General features: G+C 38.7%; 1 protein-coding gene across 1 annotated transcript in view; it reads right to left on the bottom strand.

Moving 5' to 3' along the window:
* Positions 1 to 18123, bottom strand: part of GPD2 (glycerol-3-phosphate dehydrogenase 2) — a gene marked incomplete at both ends in the record, with an annotated part of 93749 nt that extends 75626 nt beyond the window's left edge. Inside the window, 2 exons of the mRNA XM_079710357.1 lie at positions 1649 to 1820; positions 18022 to 18123. Coding sequence (XP_079566483.1) covers positions 1649 to 1820; positions 18022 to 18123 — 274 coding nt within the window. The remainder of the gene's footprint in view (positions 1 to 1648; positions 1821 to 18021) is intronic.
* Positions 18124 to 20224: the final 2101 nt, after the last annotated feature.

Raw genomic sequence — 20224 nt, 5'->3', positions numbered from 1 at the left:
GTCATCTGGTAACTTCTAACCCCTGGGGTAGTCCCAGGACAATTGGGGCAGTCCCAAACGAGACCTCCCATTACACTGCCTGTGTGTCTTCTCTTGACACTCTCTTTCCCGGGACTCCAGGGAAGAGTGTTGAATTCAAACACCTTGAGGTGACTTCAACTCTTCTTTCCATCTGCCTTAGTATGTCCCAGGATAATGCAGCTTAAATTATAAACTATGGATGGAGACAGAATTATATAAATATTAGGGTCTGCCAGGAAACTGAGTATGTTCCAGGACTTATTATTGTGAATTTACCATTATTTGGAATTGACAGAAAGGACCTAGGCTGTGATGTCTACATGGATCAAAACTCAAGTGGGGGTCCTGTGCAATCACAGTAAATCTAGCGTACTTTTTGGCTTATGTGTGCCTAATCTCACGAAATTTATTTCATTTCTGTAAGACTAAAATCTACCAGATATTCAAAGTAACTAAGTCTAGAGTGGGTGTGGTAGTAACTTAATCTGAGAAAAATTATTCCATGTAATAAACTATTACCACTGAATATGAAACTGCAAAGAATACTGAACCTCATATAGTAACTAAAATAATTTGGAGTCAAAATTCCTTGCAGCAGTACCCAGTCCAATTTGATATATCTAAAAATAATCACAAAGGATTATTTCTCCAGGACAATTGGTTCTAAAAGCCTTTTGCCTTCATGTTATTAATGGCAGCTATAATACTATCTACAATTTATTGAGTTTCTACTTTGTGTGACAAGCACTGTTTTAAATCCTCTTCATCATTATGCATTTAATCCTCATAACAATCATTAACGGAAGATATTTCTTTCCTTATTTGAAAGATGAGGGACCTTAGAGAAATTAAGTAACTTGCTTAAGTGTATGTGCGTGTGTGTGTGTATACACATACATACAGCTGATAAAGCAGCTCAGCCAGGATATGTACTCAGATTTCTTTGATTCCAAACTCCACACTAATAACCACAGGCAAAAGAAGCAAATCATTAAATATATCATATGTAAGAGCATTGGTGTTCCATACAAAAATTTCTTTCTTTATATATCCTGTTGCCATTTTGAAAGAACTTCTCATAATATCTTTCCTGAAGCTGACTAATAGAGTGAGACAGAACTACAGGTTAGCAAGTCTTTTCCATTATTCAGTTACCTGAACTAGAGTTTCCCAAACTGTAGTCTGTATTTCATTGGAAAAGATTATTTTAATAGAGAAACAAAAAGAATTATTTTAATAAATTAATTCATTTTAATAGATCTTTTGATTAAAGACAAATCACTGACATAAATGTGATTTTAGGTGATACACAAATAATTTTATTTCACATAAATGTACTTTACTGTGTATAAAAAAAACTAACCAGAACATCAAATCAATGAATTCACAGGAAGATAAAGTTTTCTTTTTAAATAAATTCATTTCAGTGTAAAAGACAAACTATACTTAATTTCAAAATTGTGCAAGTACCTACATTTTAAAAACGGGAAGGTGCTTCACAAAGAATGGAAAATTAAGCAATGCAACAGAAACGTGGCTTCCCAGCACGGAGCGCACACTGTGTGTTTATATCAGAAGGACAGATGAAACCTCTACCTGTGTTACATCCACCCACACCAGAACTCACCTCTGGTGACTGCGTCCAGGGCACAGCCACTTCCTGTTGCTCCTCCTCCAATGACAAGTACATCGAATTCAGATGTGTTTTTCAAAGTCAGTATCTGAGCTTCTCTGGAAGGAGGCTCCCTGTTAACAGGTTCTGAGACGTAGTCTGCTGCTTCAACAAAGGCCAGGTTCACCTGAGGTAAAAGACCATTTTCAAATATGCATCTGGAAAGCCAATTTAATAAATTTTACGATATACTAAAAAAAGATTTGTAATGGATATAAGGATAACCAGAGCTATACCAGAGTCTACAGTCCACATGGAGTGAGTGATAGAACCAACTGCCTTGGAGAAAAAAAAAAAAGTCCTTAAAATTCTGTGAGGTTTTTTTTCCCATGAATCGTAACTATTTAACCGTGGAACACCTGGTTTCAGATTCAATATCTCAACTGATCGTTTTGGTTTCATATACAACCAAGTTCAATTAATTCCCACACTGTACAGCAATTCCCAAATACCTTGTCTAAGACAATTTATAGGAGAACATAAGGAAATGTTTTACCCGGTAGCAGCCATTCATTCAGATAACATTTAAAAGTGTAAAAAGGAGGAGGAAAAAGCACTTTATGCCTTTCCGCAATTTCTTAAAAGTATATGTTCTTCATTCCTTAATTCCCCTGACAAAAATATATTCTTGAGTTTGGGGATCTATAAGTTAAAGTCAGTACAATTAAAAAGAATCTGTTCAACAGACGTTATTATCCAGTTTAAAATCAGCTCTGGCCAATGGGAATAATATTATACAAAGATTTTAGTCAGAGGCTTCCCCATTCAACGTTTTAACAGAAAATTATAGATTTTATATATTTAATACACACTATTTCAATTTGTGAAAGCTTTAACAATAATATGATTAAAGCCAGCCATAGTCCCCTAAATGATAATGACCTTCCTTATTTCTAGTTCTTTCATTAGAATATAAGTTATCATCCTAAATCAAAAATGATGCTAGTCTTTATATATAAAAAAGTAGTAAGTCAGAGTCAAAAGCTTAGAAAAACAGATATGTATCTGTTTTTTCTCCAAAATGCGAATACTAGGCTCGTTCAGTATACTGAACAGTGCTGGTCACTGTTGCTCTAACAGTTAGTATTCCACAGATATGTGGCTTCTATTTTCTTTTCTTTAAATCACAATATCAGCACAATCCACAAGGGCAGCGTTCTTCCCATTCTGCTGAAGGGCCAGGTATGAAGCTCTGAACCACAAGGCCAAGCTTCTTCCAGAAAAGGTGGTCTTAGCTCTGACCAAGAGATTGTTCTGATAAGTGATTTTTTATTCATTTAAATAAAATAGACCAAAGTGCTCCTTACAATTGGATTTAATTATTATCAGGCCAATTGGATTTCTATTTAAAAAAACCTAAAAGCCATAGAGCACATTGAAAGAAACCTGGATTAGAATCAGAGGGTCCTGGCTTATATCTTAGCACTTGTGTTTACTAGTAAAGGGACTTTTGACCGATTATCTCTCTGGCTTTGGTTTCTTCATTTGCAACATGGGATGAAACCCCTGTGATGTCTCTATCTCTTTATCTTTGGGTTACCCTCAGTAAGGGAATAATGATATGAAAGTAGGTAGTAAACTATTAATTACACCAAAGAGGAGTTGTATTATTGTTAAATAATTTGATTCCTTAATAGCAGGGAACAGGAAACTTTCAAAACATATTTTACTAAGTATCATAAATACAAAACGTTATAATCTGGTACCATAATTTTTCAGACTATTAATTCAGATTCCAAACCACAAAAATCTTGCACTTCCTTATATAACTCCTCCTAATTGTCTGCTAATAACCATTTCCCCATGTTCATATTTACATGCATTTAAGGTAACAAGCTAAATAAATGTAACTGGCTAGGTGCTGTGGAGAATATAAGACGCCTTTCAGTCATGGTCTTCGTTTTCCATCATCAAAGGAGAAGAATGAAAAAGACCATACACACACACACACACACACACATGGTAAACACATACAAGAACAAATGCCAAAATAGAGGGGAAAAAAAAAAAAAGCACCAAGCTATGACCATTCAGATTAGAGAGGGAGAGTCTTTCATCTGAGGCTTTCAACTGGGCCATGACAGATGGATAAGACTTGAACACGAGACTGACAAGTGACTAAACTGCCAGAGCATTTTCACACATCAAAAGAATTGTGCTGACATTTGCTGCTTGGTAAGTCTTCTAGAAATAGTTGAAAATAAATGTAAGGATGGTACTATGGTAGAGTTCATTAGAACTTGGCAATACTAACAGACCCCATTCTACTCTGCTCACAGGTTGCAACCATGGAGATTAAACTCAGCAGAATTCTTCTTCAGCAAGTACACCAGATCTGATGGGCATTTCTCATGCCTTTTGTGCATCTCTCCACTGACTATGCTGTTTCTCCTGTCCTCATCCCCTGCCTCATACTTCTCATCGGTACGTTCTAACCTGTCTCATCTTAACAAACAGTAAAAAATGTCTCTTACATATATTTCTAACAATCAGCCTGAAAATTCTTGAAGTAACTGTATACCCTTGCTTTTCTACTGCCTCACCTCCTATTCACTCCCCAACTCAAGTTTAATATGGATTTTCACATACACCAGCACCACCACCATGACCAGACCACCAACACTGACCAATGTCCACTATGCTGCCAAACCCAGTGAGCACTTTTCATCCTTCATTTCAGTTGTCATCTCAGCACATTCACTCACCTCAGCATCTGGAAGATGGCAGTCTGAAATGACCTCTCTCTCTCTCTCTCTCTCCCTCCAGCCTCTTGAACTCACTCTCTAGTTTCCTTTGGATGTCTGTCTGCTGTCCAACATTAATCACTGAGGTTCCTCTTGAGTCTGTCCCATTCACTCTTCTCAGATGACTAAAAACTCTCTCTAGGGAACATCATCTTCCTCCACATTATCAGATATCTTTCATACCACCCTGACCCTCATTTATGCTCCCCTATTCCAGAACCTGGATGTCAAACCTCCTACTTGGCACCTTCATTTCGATGTCTCACATTATCTCAAAATTCTACTGATAACTTTATCCCCCCAAACCTTTTTCCCTATAAATTTTCCTCATTTCAGTGAAGGTACCATTATATATCTAGTTGCTTGTGCCACTCTCTTAAGTCTCCTACCTGCTCAGTCATTGAGTTCTATAAATTCCACCACCTAAAAAAATTCTCACATCTAGTCACATCATCTTCACTGCCTTTCAAGTCCAGGTATCTTCCCTTTCCTCTATATTAAAATGATATCCTCCTACAGGTCTTCACACAGTTACCATTCCCCCTTCCAAGTCATTCTCCATACTGAAGGTGGGGTAATCATGTAAAGACCCAAAGAATGTCATTTCCACGTGTAAAACCCTTCAAGAGCTTTTTTGACTTAATACAACATAAGGTAAGCATCTTTAGTTTCTAAGATGCGTCATAGTTTTTCAGAGTAGCTTAAATCTAACAAAGAAATGGACAATACCAAGTGCTGGTGGTGATACAACACAATTGGAACTGTCTTATTGCTGATGGAAATGCAAAATAATCCAGCCATTTTGGAAAACAATTTGAGAGTTTCTAATAAAGGTGAACATACACTTACCATACAGTGGCCCCCCCAGGTGATTTACTCAAGAGAAATCAAAACCTGTGTTCACACAAAAACCTGTAGGCAGATATTTACAGTGGCTTTATTTATAATTGCCAAAAATTATTAGAAACTCGAACATCCTTCAACTGGTGAATCACTAAACAAACTCTCATGCATCCATGCACTGGAATAATAATTGACAATAAAAAGAACAAATTACTGATAGTCACAACAACATGAATGGATCTCAAAAGCACCATGCTAAGTCACAGGCTGAGAAATTATGGCTTTCCACCCAAATCTGGCTGCTACCTATTTTAATAAAGTTTTACTGCAACACAGCCACACCCAATCATTCATGCCTAGTACACGACTGCAATAGCAGAGTGGAGTAGTTGCAACAGAGGAGGTATGGCCTTCAAGCCTAAAACCTGTACTGCTGGGCCCTTCAGAGAAAAGTTTGCCAATCCCTGTGCCAAGTGAGAGAAGAAAGACTCAGAAATCTACATAGGGCATGATTCCATTTACATGATGTTCTGTAAAAGCAAAAGTATATGGTCAGAAAACAGATCAGTGATGGTCAGGGTTTGGAGATGTGGTGGGGAGGAATGACTACAGAGAACATGAGAGCTTTTGAGGATGATAGAAATGTTCTATATCTCGACTGTGGTGGTGGTTATATGACCATATGCTCTTTTCAAAACTCACAGAACTGTACGTTATAAAGGGTGAATTTTACTGCATGTAAATTACACCCCAAGTCATACCTCAATAAACTTGACTTAAAAAAATAATAAGGGGCTTCCCTGGTGGCGCAGTGGTTGAGAGTCTGCCTGCCAATGCAGGGGACACGGGTTTGAGCCCTGGTCTGGGAAGATCCCACATGCCGTGGAGCAACTGGGCCTGTGAGCCACACTGCTGAGCCTGCGCGTCTGGAGCTTGTGCTCCGCAACAAGAGAGGCCACGACAGTGAGAGGCCCGCGCACCGCGATGAAGAGTGGCCCCCGCTCGCCGCAACTAGAGAAAGCCCACGCACAGAAATGAAGACCCAACACAGCCAATCAGTTAATCAATAAATAAATAGAAATGCTGTAGAATTATTTTAAAATAATAATAATAATAAGTAACAATATACACAGCAATTATGCACCAGGCATTATTATTAGGGTTTTACTTTTTTCATTCACTTGATCTTCACAATGACTCTATGAGTTAGGTACTACTATGATTTCCATTTTACAGAAGGAGTAACTGAGACACAGAACTTAAGCACTTGGCCTGTGATTATACAGCTGGTATATGGTACAGCTAGGAATTGAACTTATGCAGCCTGGTGACACAGACTAGTTTTACATCACTACAACATACTGATTCTATGTATAATTTGAAAAAAATTAAGAAATAGACTAAATAGTTATAATAGGATGAGATATCATCAGTTATCAAATGCAGAAAGTTTGGGGTTTTTTTGTTGTATGGTTCTGTCGTGGGGGTTTTGTTGAACAATCCTTCCAAAAATATATATTTTTTGAATATACGGTGCTATTGAGGGTAATTTATTTAATTTCTGACACTACATTTAAAACAACACTTTATTTTTGTTTATTTTTTTCATAAAAGCTGGAAAGTGTTGCAACTGAGAAGCTAAGCACCAAGTTTATTTTAGAGGCAGTAAACACAGCCTAAAGCCCTCCTTATAATTATGACAAGAGAAAGACTCATTTGGGCTTCATATGGCTTTGAGTCACAGAAACACATCTGCACTCTACCTTCCCTAGAATATGTCGATTGAGGAGAAATCAAAGAAAAGCAGTAGGAATAAAACAGTAGTGGTAAGTAACAGCACGCTTTAAGAAAGGGGGCCTTTGTGCTCCAAATTTTCTCAGACCTGCTAATCAAACTTCGCAGACAAATTAATCGAGGCAGTTGATTAAGCAGGAATCTGGACTGATCCAGAGATTCTGGGAGAAGGCTTGGAAAGGCAATATGCCCTAAGTCACCTAAGAAGACACCTCACGCACCACTGCACTTCCTCATCCAGTGGAGGCCCTCAAGGATTCTACAGACTGGAGGACAAAACAAAAAGATGAAGAGGAAATTATAATATTGCTTAACAGGTGGATTAAAGATAGAGAAGAAGCTATAAGAGCCATGGGAGGCATGAGCCAGACCTGAGAAGGTTTCCTGGAAACCACAGCTAAATCAGGTCAAGAAAGACTAATAGGCATTAGCTGGGTGAAAATGCCAGGAAAGGAAGTAGGCACAGCATGTGCTAAAACCAGAAGTCATTGTAGTGAATTGGTCAGCATACTAGTTTCTTAAAAACGTGAGTTACACATCCAATATTTAAAAATTGTTCTCCATATCTGTGAGTCTACTTCTGTTTTGTAACATTTGTTCATGTTTTTCAGATTTCACATATAACTAAAAATATACAGTATTTGTCTTTATCTGACTAATTTCAATTAGCATAATACCCTCCAGGTCTATCCATGTTATCACAAATGGGAAGATTTCACTCTTTTTTTATGGTTAATATTAACCATTAACCATATTAACCATTGCATATATATACCACATCTTCTTTATCTATTCATCTGTCAGTGGACACAGGTTGCTTCCATATTTGCCTATTGTAAATAATGCAGCAATGAACACTGGGGTGCATGTATCTTATTGAATTTGTGTTTTTATTTTCTTCAGGTAAATACCCAGGTCACCAGAGGGGAGAGGGTGGGAGGATGGGAGAAATAGGTAAAGGGAATTAAGAGGTACAAACTACTAGTTATAAAATAAATAAGTCACAGGGATGTAATGTACACCACAGGGAATGTAGTCATTAATACTATACTAACTTTGGTGCATAATCTATAAAAATATCAAATCACTATGTTGTACCCCTGGAACTAATATAACATTGTGAGTTAACTATACTTCAACTTAAAAATAATATAAATAAATAACATAAATTGCTATATTTCACATAAAAATTAGGATTTCTAGCTGAGATCAATCTTCTGAGACTGAACAGCAGCTGCTGCCCTTAGGCAGGGCTGTGCACCCTTGTTAGCCCAGGATTCCCACTCACTGGCTTCACACTTTCACTGCCCCAGCCTGGCCCCTGCAGGCATATAAGTTTGCTAAGCCTGGCCTAAAGACAGGACAAGTCCAGCACTATCAGATTCAGGATCTATTACCTAATTCAGCCACTGACGTCGGAAGAAAGGAGAGCCCAAGACACAAAGCAAACTGCCTTGTGCCTAGCCTAAGTCCAAGTACAGATCCAAAACAAAAAATTCTTATCTTAGTAGAATTAGGAGCATACCTAATATTTAATATTACTTTGATGTTGTTATTTCTGATTATATTTAATTATCGTGAGCTGTGGGGAAGTAGGTGGGGTTTTTTTAACTTGTAAGCAAAGGTTCCTCTACATTTTGAAAACATAAAATTCCTCCAGCATTCTGATAGAAAACATATGGCTTTTGTCAAGAGACTGGCACATAGAACACCTATACAGAATTGAAAGTCGAGTTCATAATCTTTGAGAGTTTACATCCCAGAGAACAAAATGGGATTCAGAATGAGATCAGTTTTACTATGTCTGTACACCATTAGACTTGCAAATTTAAAAAAATATATATCCTAGACATTTGCAACTTCAGGTGAGACCGAAAACAAGATCTAATAATTAGTGTCTATTTCTGAAAGAAGTGCATACTTAAAGACCACATGCAATTAACAACCAGGTTGTCCTGTAATCATGTAGAGTAATAATTGGAGAATAAAGTAGGGCTTCATGTAAATCACTTCTTACTGCAACTATCACTCTCTCTCTCTTTCTCTCTCTCATTATGTGATTGAATTATATATATTGATAATGGAATCATTAGATTTAAGGGGAATTGCTTCATGTTTTGTTGTCACTGAAAAATACTATATTTCCATATTCCTGGAAAGGAAATGCAATAAGCATCTCCTTAGAATGAATCCTAAGATGTTTTAATGACCTTTCACCTCCTGAATCACTTTGATTCTAAACAGTGGTGTTTCTTCTTATACTTACAGGACAGTAAGCAACATTTCTCAATATAAACGTACTGGGTGAGGGATTCATGATTACTCAGTAGGAAGACTGGCTAATGGGTGGACCGTCATCTCCACTGGGGACCAGACAAGAGAAAATAAGACAAGTCCATCTTTCTAGGGTGGCTGAGAAAAGAGCTGTAGCTCATGCTGAAGGTGCTATGGCGCCTTTAAGTGGTTGTGATTCCTTTAAGAAATCGCAAGGAAGCTCTTTTAATACCAATCACAACATAGCCAAATCATTAAATTATAAAACTTTTTTATAGCTGAAAAATAGGGAAAACCCTTTGGCTTTGTCTGAATCTACTTCAAATAAAATCACATAATTATATGATCTGAGGTTTGAGGGATACGTTTCACCAGTTTTCAAATAAGTATTTTAAAGACATAGAATATGTGTTTGGAGGTGTCTGAACTCGATATTGCTCTTCAATTCCAATAGTGTGCTGAGAATGAAAGGATCTAGAGAGGGAGCCTGAGGGCAGGGAGTGCAGAGAGGGAAGAAGAGCTGCTGCTAGCCCATACACTAACAAGTCAGGTCCCTTGGGTCTTACCATGACACAGAAGGGGGGCTTCCCTGGTGGCGCAGTGGTTGAGAATCTGCCTGCTAATTCAGGGGACACGGGTTCGAGCCCTGGTCTGGGAGGATCCCACATGCCACGGAGCAACTAGGCCCGTGAGCCACAACTACTGAGCCTGCGCGTCTGGAACCTGTGCTCCACAACAAGAGAGGCCGCAATAGTGAGAGGCCCGCGCACCACGATGAAGAGTGGCCCCCGCTTGCCGCAACTAGAGAAAGCCCGCGCACAGAAACAAAGACCCAACACAGCAAAAATAAATAATAATAAAAAAAAAAGAAGGGAGTCATCCTTTGACCAGTGAGGAAACTGAGTTTTGTTATTCTTTGGGCAAGTAACTGAGAGAATCAGAATCTGATCCCTGGTTTGACTCCAAATCCCATGTCCTCAGCTCTGCTAGGTTATCTTTCCCTGTATGTGTGGGTTACCTAGGGCTCTAGATCCACCCGTCTTGCAGGCAGCAGCATTGCAGGGAACAGCTGATGGCAGCCAGTGGAATCAGAAGTCTGAGGGAACCTTCTTTGCCCATGGCCAGACGCACTGGGCAGTGACACCCAGGGTTCCACGAAATAGCACTTTTCCTTAAAAACCTCCCTAACACATACATTTGGAAATGGATACAGAACTGAAATGGGACTCACTTCCCCCCGCCCCATCCCTCTCATGTGAATAAAATGCTGACCCAATGAGCCAAAGGACCATTTCCAAGTTTCACAATCCAGATGGCCCTTGGCTGCATTTTAATTTTAAGATCAAAATAGTTTGGGGTATAATTTGTGATGCACGTTTTCCATTTCTCTGTGAATTATTTCATCAAATGTATACACATTTATAATTTTTCTAGTTTATACTCACAAGCATATAATTGGATCTCAGAACTTCTTTGTTGAAAAATCACAAATTTTGAAATAAAGCATGTAAAATTATTTTGCCTAACATTGCCTAACACCTTAAAGCATCTATTTTCTTAATTTGCAAACTCTACCAAAAGGGGGCCTACCTAGCATTAACACAATGTAACTATTAAGCTGGAGAGGGAAGCTAGTAGACTTTTCCCAAAGCATTTCTAGAAAGTTTCCTCAGTCCCACAGTATCCCTAAAAAGTTTCTTAAGGAGGCCTTAAAATGGATAAATAGTTGAAAGTGAAATGCAAAGTCAAATCAAAATGAATGTCAATGTTGCTCAGTTAGCAACAGCCTACAAGCTCACCAGCTGTCAACGCTAATCATAGCTCAGTCGTTGACTCACTGTGTGACCTATCGCAGTACAGTTAACCTCGCGGATTTTGTATGCCAGCAATAAAATAGCATCACAAACTCCTCGAAGGCCTGATGTGAGTTATAACTCAAAGATATTGCCATGGTCCCACTTTGGGAGCGAAGTGTTAAATAAAAACCAAAATTATAAGGAAAATGATAGGATGCACTTCAAAGAACATTTCCAGCTCTGTCTGCATAATTTCAGTACTTTCATGAAACAAGCCTCTGAGAAACGGTTAACCATATAGAGTTAGTTTCAACTCGCCTTATGGAAAATACAATGCGTTCAGAATCCTCATCAAGCTTTAGATATCAGACACAGCCCCAACATATTTAGTTGTGTTTTTAGTAGAAAAACAATTCTTCCAGAAATCTAGGCACAGGGTTCTAAACAAGAGAAGAAAATTAATTATACAGTCTTTGGCATAAACTCTAACAATAAAACTGTTATCAAAAAAAATGCAGCTTATTTGTCAAACTGATTAGAAATTAAAGTCAGGGCACAGATTTAATGGCTAGATGCTTAAAACTTTTTCTCTTCTTCCAGAGAACACTGCTGGATTACACTTCCCACCCTCCCTTACAGTTGGCTAGAAATGATCCAGTGGGTCAAAAAGCTATAAAACATGGAGAAGCCACTACAATAAAGGGACATAGGTCCGTGAATAACTACAAGAAACAATTCCCCACTTATCCACACTGAAGTGTAATGTGGGTAAGGAAGAAACCTTCATTATAAGCCACTGAGCTTTGGGAGCTGCTTATTACACCAATTAGCTTACTCCACTTAATACACAAATATGAGATATATTTAGCATTACAACCCAAGATTTGCAATTCCCATACTCTGTATACAGTCCAGAATCTTCCTCTGATGGGTTAGACCCCACCATATATAGAAAAATAAATCCATAGAGACAAAGCTCCAAAAGGACAGATAATCAAATGCAAGCCCCAGAAAACCATGGTGCAGAGACATTTCTTCCTTCATGTTTAACGTAATGCTGATGCTGACAGCTCTCTAAGCAGGCAGATGAACCTTGAAGCCTATTATTCAACCACTAGTCCTTTCTCCTCCTAAATATACATTCTTCATGTGGTCTCTAACACTACAGTTCCCACCTAAACATTAAAATCAACAAAAATGAAGACTGTCTGAGAACAGTTCCTGTTATAGCACTTTTATAAGATTTTTTTAAAGAGAAATGCTGTTTATGAACCTATGAAAAATGCCTCTGGAGATGTAAGACTGTTTACTCAGAGAGAACAAACAAGTCTGGTAGCCAGAACTACCTCACAAAGTTAAAAGCAATCTGGTAAGCAGAAATCCAACGTGTCATGTGATAATTTCAGCTACATTAGTGCTCAGGAAGATTTCTACTGATTTCAAACCCACAGATACTCTTTAGCTTAGGAGCCAGAAGAATGTTTACAACTGAGGTTAAATTCTTAAAGATACTAAGTGCATTCAAAAAATAAATAGTTATATTCAATCAAAGATACTATTGAAAAGTGATACTTAAGTAGAATTTTTACAATTGAAATTTTCTCAGTTGACATCTTGTCCTAGATGCTATGCTTATGATTTTAAGTATAACTTAAAAAAAAATTTAAAGCACTTTTAGTTTTACAAAAAAAAATTGAGAGGACATTCCAGAGATTTCCCATATACCTCCTGCCCCACATACTCACAGCCCCCCTCCCCATTATCAACATCACTCACCAGAGTGGCACATTTTTTACCAAAGATGAACCTACACTGATACATCATAATCACCCAAAGTCAATAGTTTACTTAAGGGTTCACTTTTTTTTTTTTTTTTTTTTTTTTTTTTTGTGGTACGCGGGCCTCTCACCGTTGTGGCCTCTCCCGTTGCGGAGCACAGGCTCCGGACGCGCAGGCTCAGCAGCCATGGCTCACGGGCCCAGCCGCTCCGCGGCATATGGGATCCTCCCAGACCGGGGCACGAACCCGTATCCCCTGCATCGGCAGGCGGACTCTCAACCACTGCGCCACCAGGGAGGCCCAAGGGTTCACTTTTGCTGTTGGACATTCTATGGTTTTGGACAATGTATAATGACACGTATCCATCACCACAGTATCACACAAAGTATTTTCATTGCCCTAAAAATCCTCTGTGATCTGCCTATTCATCTCCCTGCATACATCCCTGGCAACCACTGATCTTTTTACTGTCTCTAAAGTTTTGCCCTTTCTGGAATGTCATATGGTTGGATTCATACAGTGTGTAGCCCTTTCAGATTGGCTTCTTTCACTGAGTAATACGCATTCAGGTTCCTCCATGTCTCCTCATGGCTTGATGGCTCATTTTGTTTTAGTGCTGAATAATGTTCCATTGTGTGGATGGACCACAGTTTATTTATTCATTCGCCTACTGAAGGCCATTTTGATTGATTCCAAGTTTTGGCAATTACGAATAAAGCTGCTACAAATATCCATGTGCAGGTTTTTGTGTGGACATAAGTTTTCAGCTTCTTTGGGTAAATATCAATAGGTGTGACTGCTGGATCATATGGTGAGAATATGTTTAGTTTTGTAAGAAACCACCCAACTATGGCATTCCAAAGTGGCTGTGTCATTTTGCATTCCCATCAACAATGAATGAGGGTTCCTGTAGCTCCACATCCTCACTAGTATTTAGTGTGCTTATGATTTTGATTGGTTGTGCTTATAATTTTGATTTCTCTTTGACTGGTATTCATCTTAAGGTTTCCCTAACCTCTACCAGTTTCTCTGGCCAGCAGTTAATGTAAGCAGCATTATGCCAATCAAAAGCTCAGCTGTTTAAAGAAAACTGGTGTTGTATCTTTCTTATTATGCCAAACAAGGCTAGGTCTATTTCAAATATTTTATATCCTATATCGGGGAAAAGAAAGAGGTATAATAGATACGAAAGACCTGCTAATGTGTCAGGTACTGTGATCATTATCTTGTATATTCTGAACTGGTTAGTGCTTGGCAGGGGGGAAAAGCCTGGGAGTAAAGTGACAGTATCCTTACCTTATAAAGAAACTAGAGTTCTGGAAACTTTCATAACCTGTGCACAGTAACAAGCTCACCAAAACCCGGCCACACTTGTTTAACAGACACATTCAGGGAGCTAAGTATCTTTTCACTTGAGGATCCATTAAAATAACCCCCAAAGTAGATCTTACTTTGACTAGATATAATCATTCCATTTTTTTTGCTGCTGCACCAATCGTATCTTTTGAATTTTGGGTCATTGGTACTACCAATCAAAAGACCCTTGTTTACTAAGATCTCTTAAAAATAATGTATTGAGAGGGAGAGACTGAGAGTAAAACAATGTTCTCAAAATTCCTATGGATTTTAACTTTCATACATCACTTTGCCTCGCATTAGCATAAGTATTTTTCCTCACAAAGGTGGTATATAGGTTTACCTATAATTCAACTCACCTAATACTATCAACTCACTAACATCACCACTATCGTGTTTTTCATGTTCCCTTAATTACCATGCATAACAAAGTAAACTATAGCCTTTAGTAATCCACTCAAAGTATAGGCTGTCTCTTACAAAGTGAGAGGCTATTTTGCAAAGCATGAAGATCCTGTCATTAACAAATATTACTACATCATTGGTTTTAGGAAAGAATAAGTTTAATTGTATTCCCCTTCGAGCTAAATTCTGATTTACCCTCAAAAACCAGGTTTACCCCCCCAAAAAAACCAGAGCTTTCTAAATTGTTTCACCATAGAATTACAACAAATAGTGTACTATATATTCATTAATTTATCAAAAAGACTATATTCACATAACTTTTTAGGAACATATCACCATATAAATCAAGTCTGCCATAAATTATATAAGCTTAGGGGCTTCCCTGGTGGCGCAGTGGTTGAGAGTCCGCCTGCCGATGCAGGGGACACGGGTTCGTGCCCCGGTCCGGGAAGATCCCACATGCCGCGGAGCGGCTGGGCCCGTGAGCCATGGCCGCTGAGCCTGTGCATCCGGAGCCTGTGCTCCGCAGCAGCGGGAGAGGCCACAACAGTGAGAGGCCTGCGTACCGCAAGAAAAAAAAAAAAAAAAGGGTTTTGTGAGCTGACCTGGCAGCTAAACACTTACAGCACTATCCCGTCACCAAAGGTGCTGAAACAACTGACCAACTTTTACAATCAACCCGTTTGTATTTGGAATATGACCTCTGCTTGTATTTTAGGAAGGAAGCTTTGCACCAGGAATATCAAATGAGCACAAGCTAGCGGCCAGGGGATGCAGAGCTTCGAGTGCAGGAATGCCAGCAAAATGTGCCTAAGCTTAAAAGTCAGCAGTTTTCTTTGCCATCAGTACCTTGGGCTTTCAAAACCAACTTATTCTTAAAGGAGGACAGTTTATCGGTTGGAATCATTTCATAAAACTGGAAAAAAGATAAAAACACAAGCCAATACTTTAAGCATTGCTCTCAAGAAAAATAGAGCATGCCTAGTCACATTTAAGGTCACAGCTTCTATAAAATGTGGCCAAATAATGGGTGTCAAGGGGCAGTTTTTTTCTTGACTATTGAAGTCAGGAAAATTTCCTCCCCTAGAATGGCTCTGATTGGCAGATATTCTCTGAGAGAGGACAGCTGAGGCCTGTGGTCATTTTATGTCAATGGCTCAACTGAGTTGGTCTCCTCTCCCCCCTCACACACCCCTCTCTTTTTTTGCCAATCCCTATGGTTACATCCAAAACTGCTACCCAAAATACGCTCACGGCAGTGGCTTAAAGGGACAGGAATCACTACAAAAAGAATACACACACTTGGGCATATGTCTTATGCAACTCTTTGATTGAATATGCCTATGGTGATTTTTCTCAAAAGAACTTGTCAGATTAAAATTATAAATGACTTGAAACTGCTGGTATCTGTTTTGTTTGGCTATTAGGGTGGTCAGGATGTCTAACTTAGGAAGGAGAAAATGACAAAATGTCCCAGGAATCAATAGACCCTTGTTTTGCTTGATTTTACTGACTAAAATTAACCCCTAACTTGATGGATTGGAGGCAGTATCAACTGCTTATTCTATTCTGTGAAGTAGAAGAGAAGTCAAACAACAACGACAACAAAATATATTTCTGAAACAGTATTCCCTAGGTACAAAGTGAAGTTATAAACTTGGAAATAGAACATGCTTACTATTGCTAACAGACATGAACCCTGTACAAATTTAGCAACAACTTACCATACTAGACATCGTGACCTGTGGCACTGGCATTTTCCAATATCGTTTCAGATACCACTGGTAAAAGATGGCAGAAGTAATCTAATCTGTTAAAGTCCATGTCCCAAACAGAACTGCACTTCTAAAATAGCCTGAGCAAAAACAACATCTTTTCACACTTACTTTTAAGGAACCAAGGAAACATTTTAAAAGAAATAGTGCATCAAGCATGTTCAGCAGGTGAGAATGAACTTCAATAGCAAGTCAGTAATACCTGCAACATGTATACCTAGGGAAACCTTAAGAGTAATGTGCTCACAGTTAAGAATGAAAAAAACCAGCACAACCTATTCAATATCGTCCATCTTTAGGAGGTAGCACTAGAAATTAGCTTCTTTTTTATTTATAAGCCAGCAAATTGATTCTTCTTAATATGTGGTTGTTTTTTTTTGTTTGTTTGGTTTTTTTTTGCGGTACGCGGGCCTCTCACTTCTGTGGCCTCTCCTAATGCGGAGCACAGGCTCCGGACGCGCAGGCTCAGCGGCCATGGCTCACGGGCCTAGCTGCTCCGCGGCATGTGGGATGCTCCCAGACCGGGGCACGAACCTCTGTCCCTTGCATCGGCAGGTGGACTCTCAACCACTGCACCACCAGGGAAGCCCTTAATATGTGTTTTTAACGTGGTATTTCCCATTCAGGACATAGGACTCCAAGCAACGTGGCTGGCTCCACCACCATGTAGCACAAAGAAACAGAAACAACATGTACAAGACAGCCCAGGCAGGGCTTAAAGGTTCTCACAAAAATGTAGGATGTGAGTAGTTCACAGATAGCCCAGCTACAAATAGCTTCCCAAATTCCTTCACCTCCATCTTTGAATCGGGAATGCACCAACCAACTGGTATCACAAAATGCCCTAATGACATAGGGAAGGGGGAATAGGTGATTAATACTAACTACTGAGGTTAGTATTTCAAGGCTGAAAAGAACAAAAATATTCACCAAAGTTATTTCCTGGCATCAATTTGAACTATGGGAAGGCATAGTTGTAGTGCAAAGGGGAAAAAAAACAAAATGAAAATAAACTGAACACTTTAAATTATTTGGAAACTTCATACCAATCTCATTTTCATAGCTTTCTCCCACTAAAAATTTTACCCAATATAAAGTAATAATACTACATAAGTAACTAAACCTTTCAGAAATAAACCCAAGATTCCGAGTTGAGCCTTTTGTATAGGCTCTTTCTTTTCCATTTCCTTTCTCAGCTGCCTGCCTTCTAATAAGACAAACTCTTGGCAGGAACATAGAAGGTATCCAGACATTTGGATGAATTAGACAAGGAAAGTATAAATGAATAAACCCTGGCACTCGGAAATGAAGCAGTCTTTTAAAACCAAAGAGCCAAAACAGAGGCTAAATAATATAATGCTTTCTGACAAAGAAATTTACTTTTTAAAAAATGAGATATACACAGTTCTCAAGGATCAATAAGGCAGTATTCTAAATTAGTGTCTTTCAGATCAGGCTGAGACAGTAATTGCTAAACAATACCATTAGCCTACACACGCCCCATACACAGTTCTTTAACAGATTTGTTTCATATTATAATCAATACATGTACAGTTACTTACTTGCTTCCTTTTGTAATGAGCAAACTGAGAAAGGCCTAGAACAGTTGCAAGAGCACCTCCTCCAACAAGAATAGTCCCTCTCACTGCCTTTTGAAATGCCATTTCTTAGCCTACAGAGACAAAAAAAGAAACAAAAGAGTTATTTGGGATTTTTTTTTTTTTTTTTTTGCGGTACGCGGGCCTCTCCTGCTGCAAAGCACAGGCTCCGGACGCGCAGGCTCAGCGGCCATGGCCCACGGGCCCAGCCGCTCCGCGGCATGTGGGACCTTCCCAGACCGGGGCACGAACCCGTGTCCCCTGCATTGGCAGGCGGACTCTCAACCACTGCACCACCAGGTAAGCCCTATTTGGGATTTTTATCACATAATAATCCAATAACAAAAAGAGACTGCCTATATTATGAAATTATGTTAAACTAGAAAAGAAAACACACAATAAGGAATTTGTTAGTATACCAATTTGTATACCACAATTCAAAAACAATACACAAAAAAACCAAGAAACTGACTTTATAAAATGACCGTCCAATAGGAATTAAAGAAAGAAAAATTCAGAGACAACTGAGGTTATTTACATAGTATAAAGTCAAGAGAGCTGTGAAAAGAAATGTGTACCTGACAAAACTTCATGCTGTACTTGTAAATTTGTTCAACCACTAATCCCCTCCACGAAAAGAACTGGTGGAAGTCTTCTGTCACTCAACAGGACAATGAACCTCATGCCTGCTTTGGGTTCTTTGGCAAGTGTTGAATTCCACTCTGGTACAACTCCCTTCCTGAGTTTTCCCCTTCCGAATAAAGCTCTCACTAAAACCAAAAGCCAACACATTTACGTTTCTATCCCTGGAAGAGTCTACACTTTACAGATTAAAAAGTAAAAGAAAACCATGCCATGATCCTTTTACAAAATGACAAATGTAACACTGCTATAATTCCTTTCATTAAGGGAACTTAAAAAAAAAAAAAAAGGTTTCTTCTAGCCAGAGTTGCATGGCACCAAAATTTCAAGGGGAAACCCTCCAGATCAAGCACTCCTTCGTGCTCACTGTATATTTCTATAAAGTCTTGTACTGTGTTAGCTCTTGACTTTCTTTCTTCTCACTTGTTAAAAAAAAAAAATTCCACTATTGGATTGATGGAGTTTCTTAATTTTTTTTTTTTGAGGACTTAAATAGTCTAAGTTTTTCAGAAGCCAAAAAAATAAAATAAAATAAATAAAAAATAAAAATTCCAATGAAAAACATCTTACTCCCTTTTATTCTGCTAAACAAACCAAAAAAACAAAACAATAACACTGTGTAATCACCTAAAAACAATTCTAACTTAGAGTTGATATTTAGCAATTTGACCTACCTAAGTCTTTCACTTACAAAAGCAGCTGGCACACCCACGTGTTACAGGGAAGTCACTACCCTACTTTCCTGAATGGGTGGAGTTCTGACCTGTCTGGACAACATACCTTATGCTTTACAGATATCTCACAACTCAAATTATTTAATATGAAGTCAATTTTAACCTAGGATAGTAAAAAACATATAGTATCTCAACATGAATTATGATACAGTTAAAATATTTGAGTTCAGGGACTTCCCTGTTGCACAGTGGTTAAGAATCCGCCTGCCAGTGCAAGGGACACAGGTTCGATCCCTGGTCTGGGAAGAGCCCACATGCCGCGGAGCAGCTCAGCCCGTGTGCCACCACTACTGAGCCTGCGCTCTAGAGTCCATGAGCCACAACTACTGAGCCCATGTGCCACAACTACTGAAGCCCACGCGCCTAGAGCCCATGCTCCGCAACGAGAGAAGCCACCGCAGTTGAGAAGCCTGCGCACCGCAGCGAAAAGTAGCCCCCACTCGCCATAACTAGAGGAAGCCCATGTGCAGCAATGCAGACCCAACACAGCCAAAAATAAATAAATAAATAAATAAATTTATATATTAAAAAAAAAAGTTTGAGTTCATCTTGACTGAATAGAATCTATTAGCATAACTATCCTAAATCAAAGAATTTCAAGTGCAGTTGGTAACTATGACTCTACAGAAAATCCATTTTGGAATACTATAAATTATATACCAAAATAAAAGCTGGCATTTCTTAAAATTTTATTTTTCTTCTGATCTCATTCTTTTCTGACAAACTCCTAAATTCTAAGACTCATCTTTATTTTTAAGATTCTCACCAGAAAAATATTTCACATGCATATG

Source organism: Hyperoodon ampullatus (assembly GCF_949752795.1).
Source record: "Hyperoodon ampullatus genome assembly, chromosome: 8".
Classification (NCBI taxonomy): domain Eukaryota; kingdom Metazoa; phylum Chordata; class Mammalia; order Artiodactyla; family Ziphiidae; genus Hyperoodon; species Hyperoodon ampullatus.
This window is presented reverse-complemented; position numbering and strand designations above follow the sequence as displayed.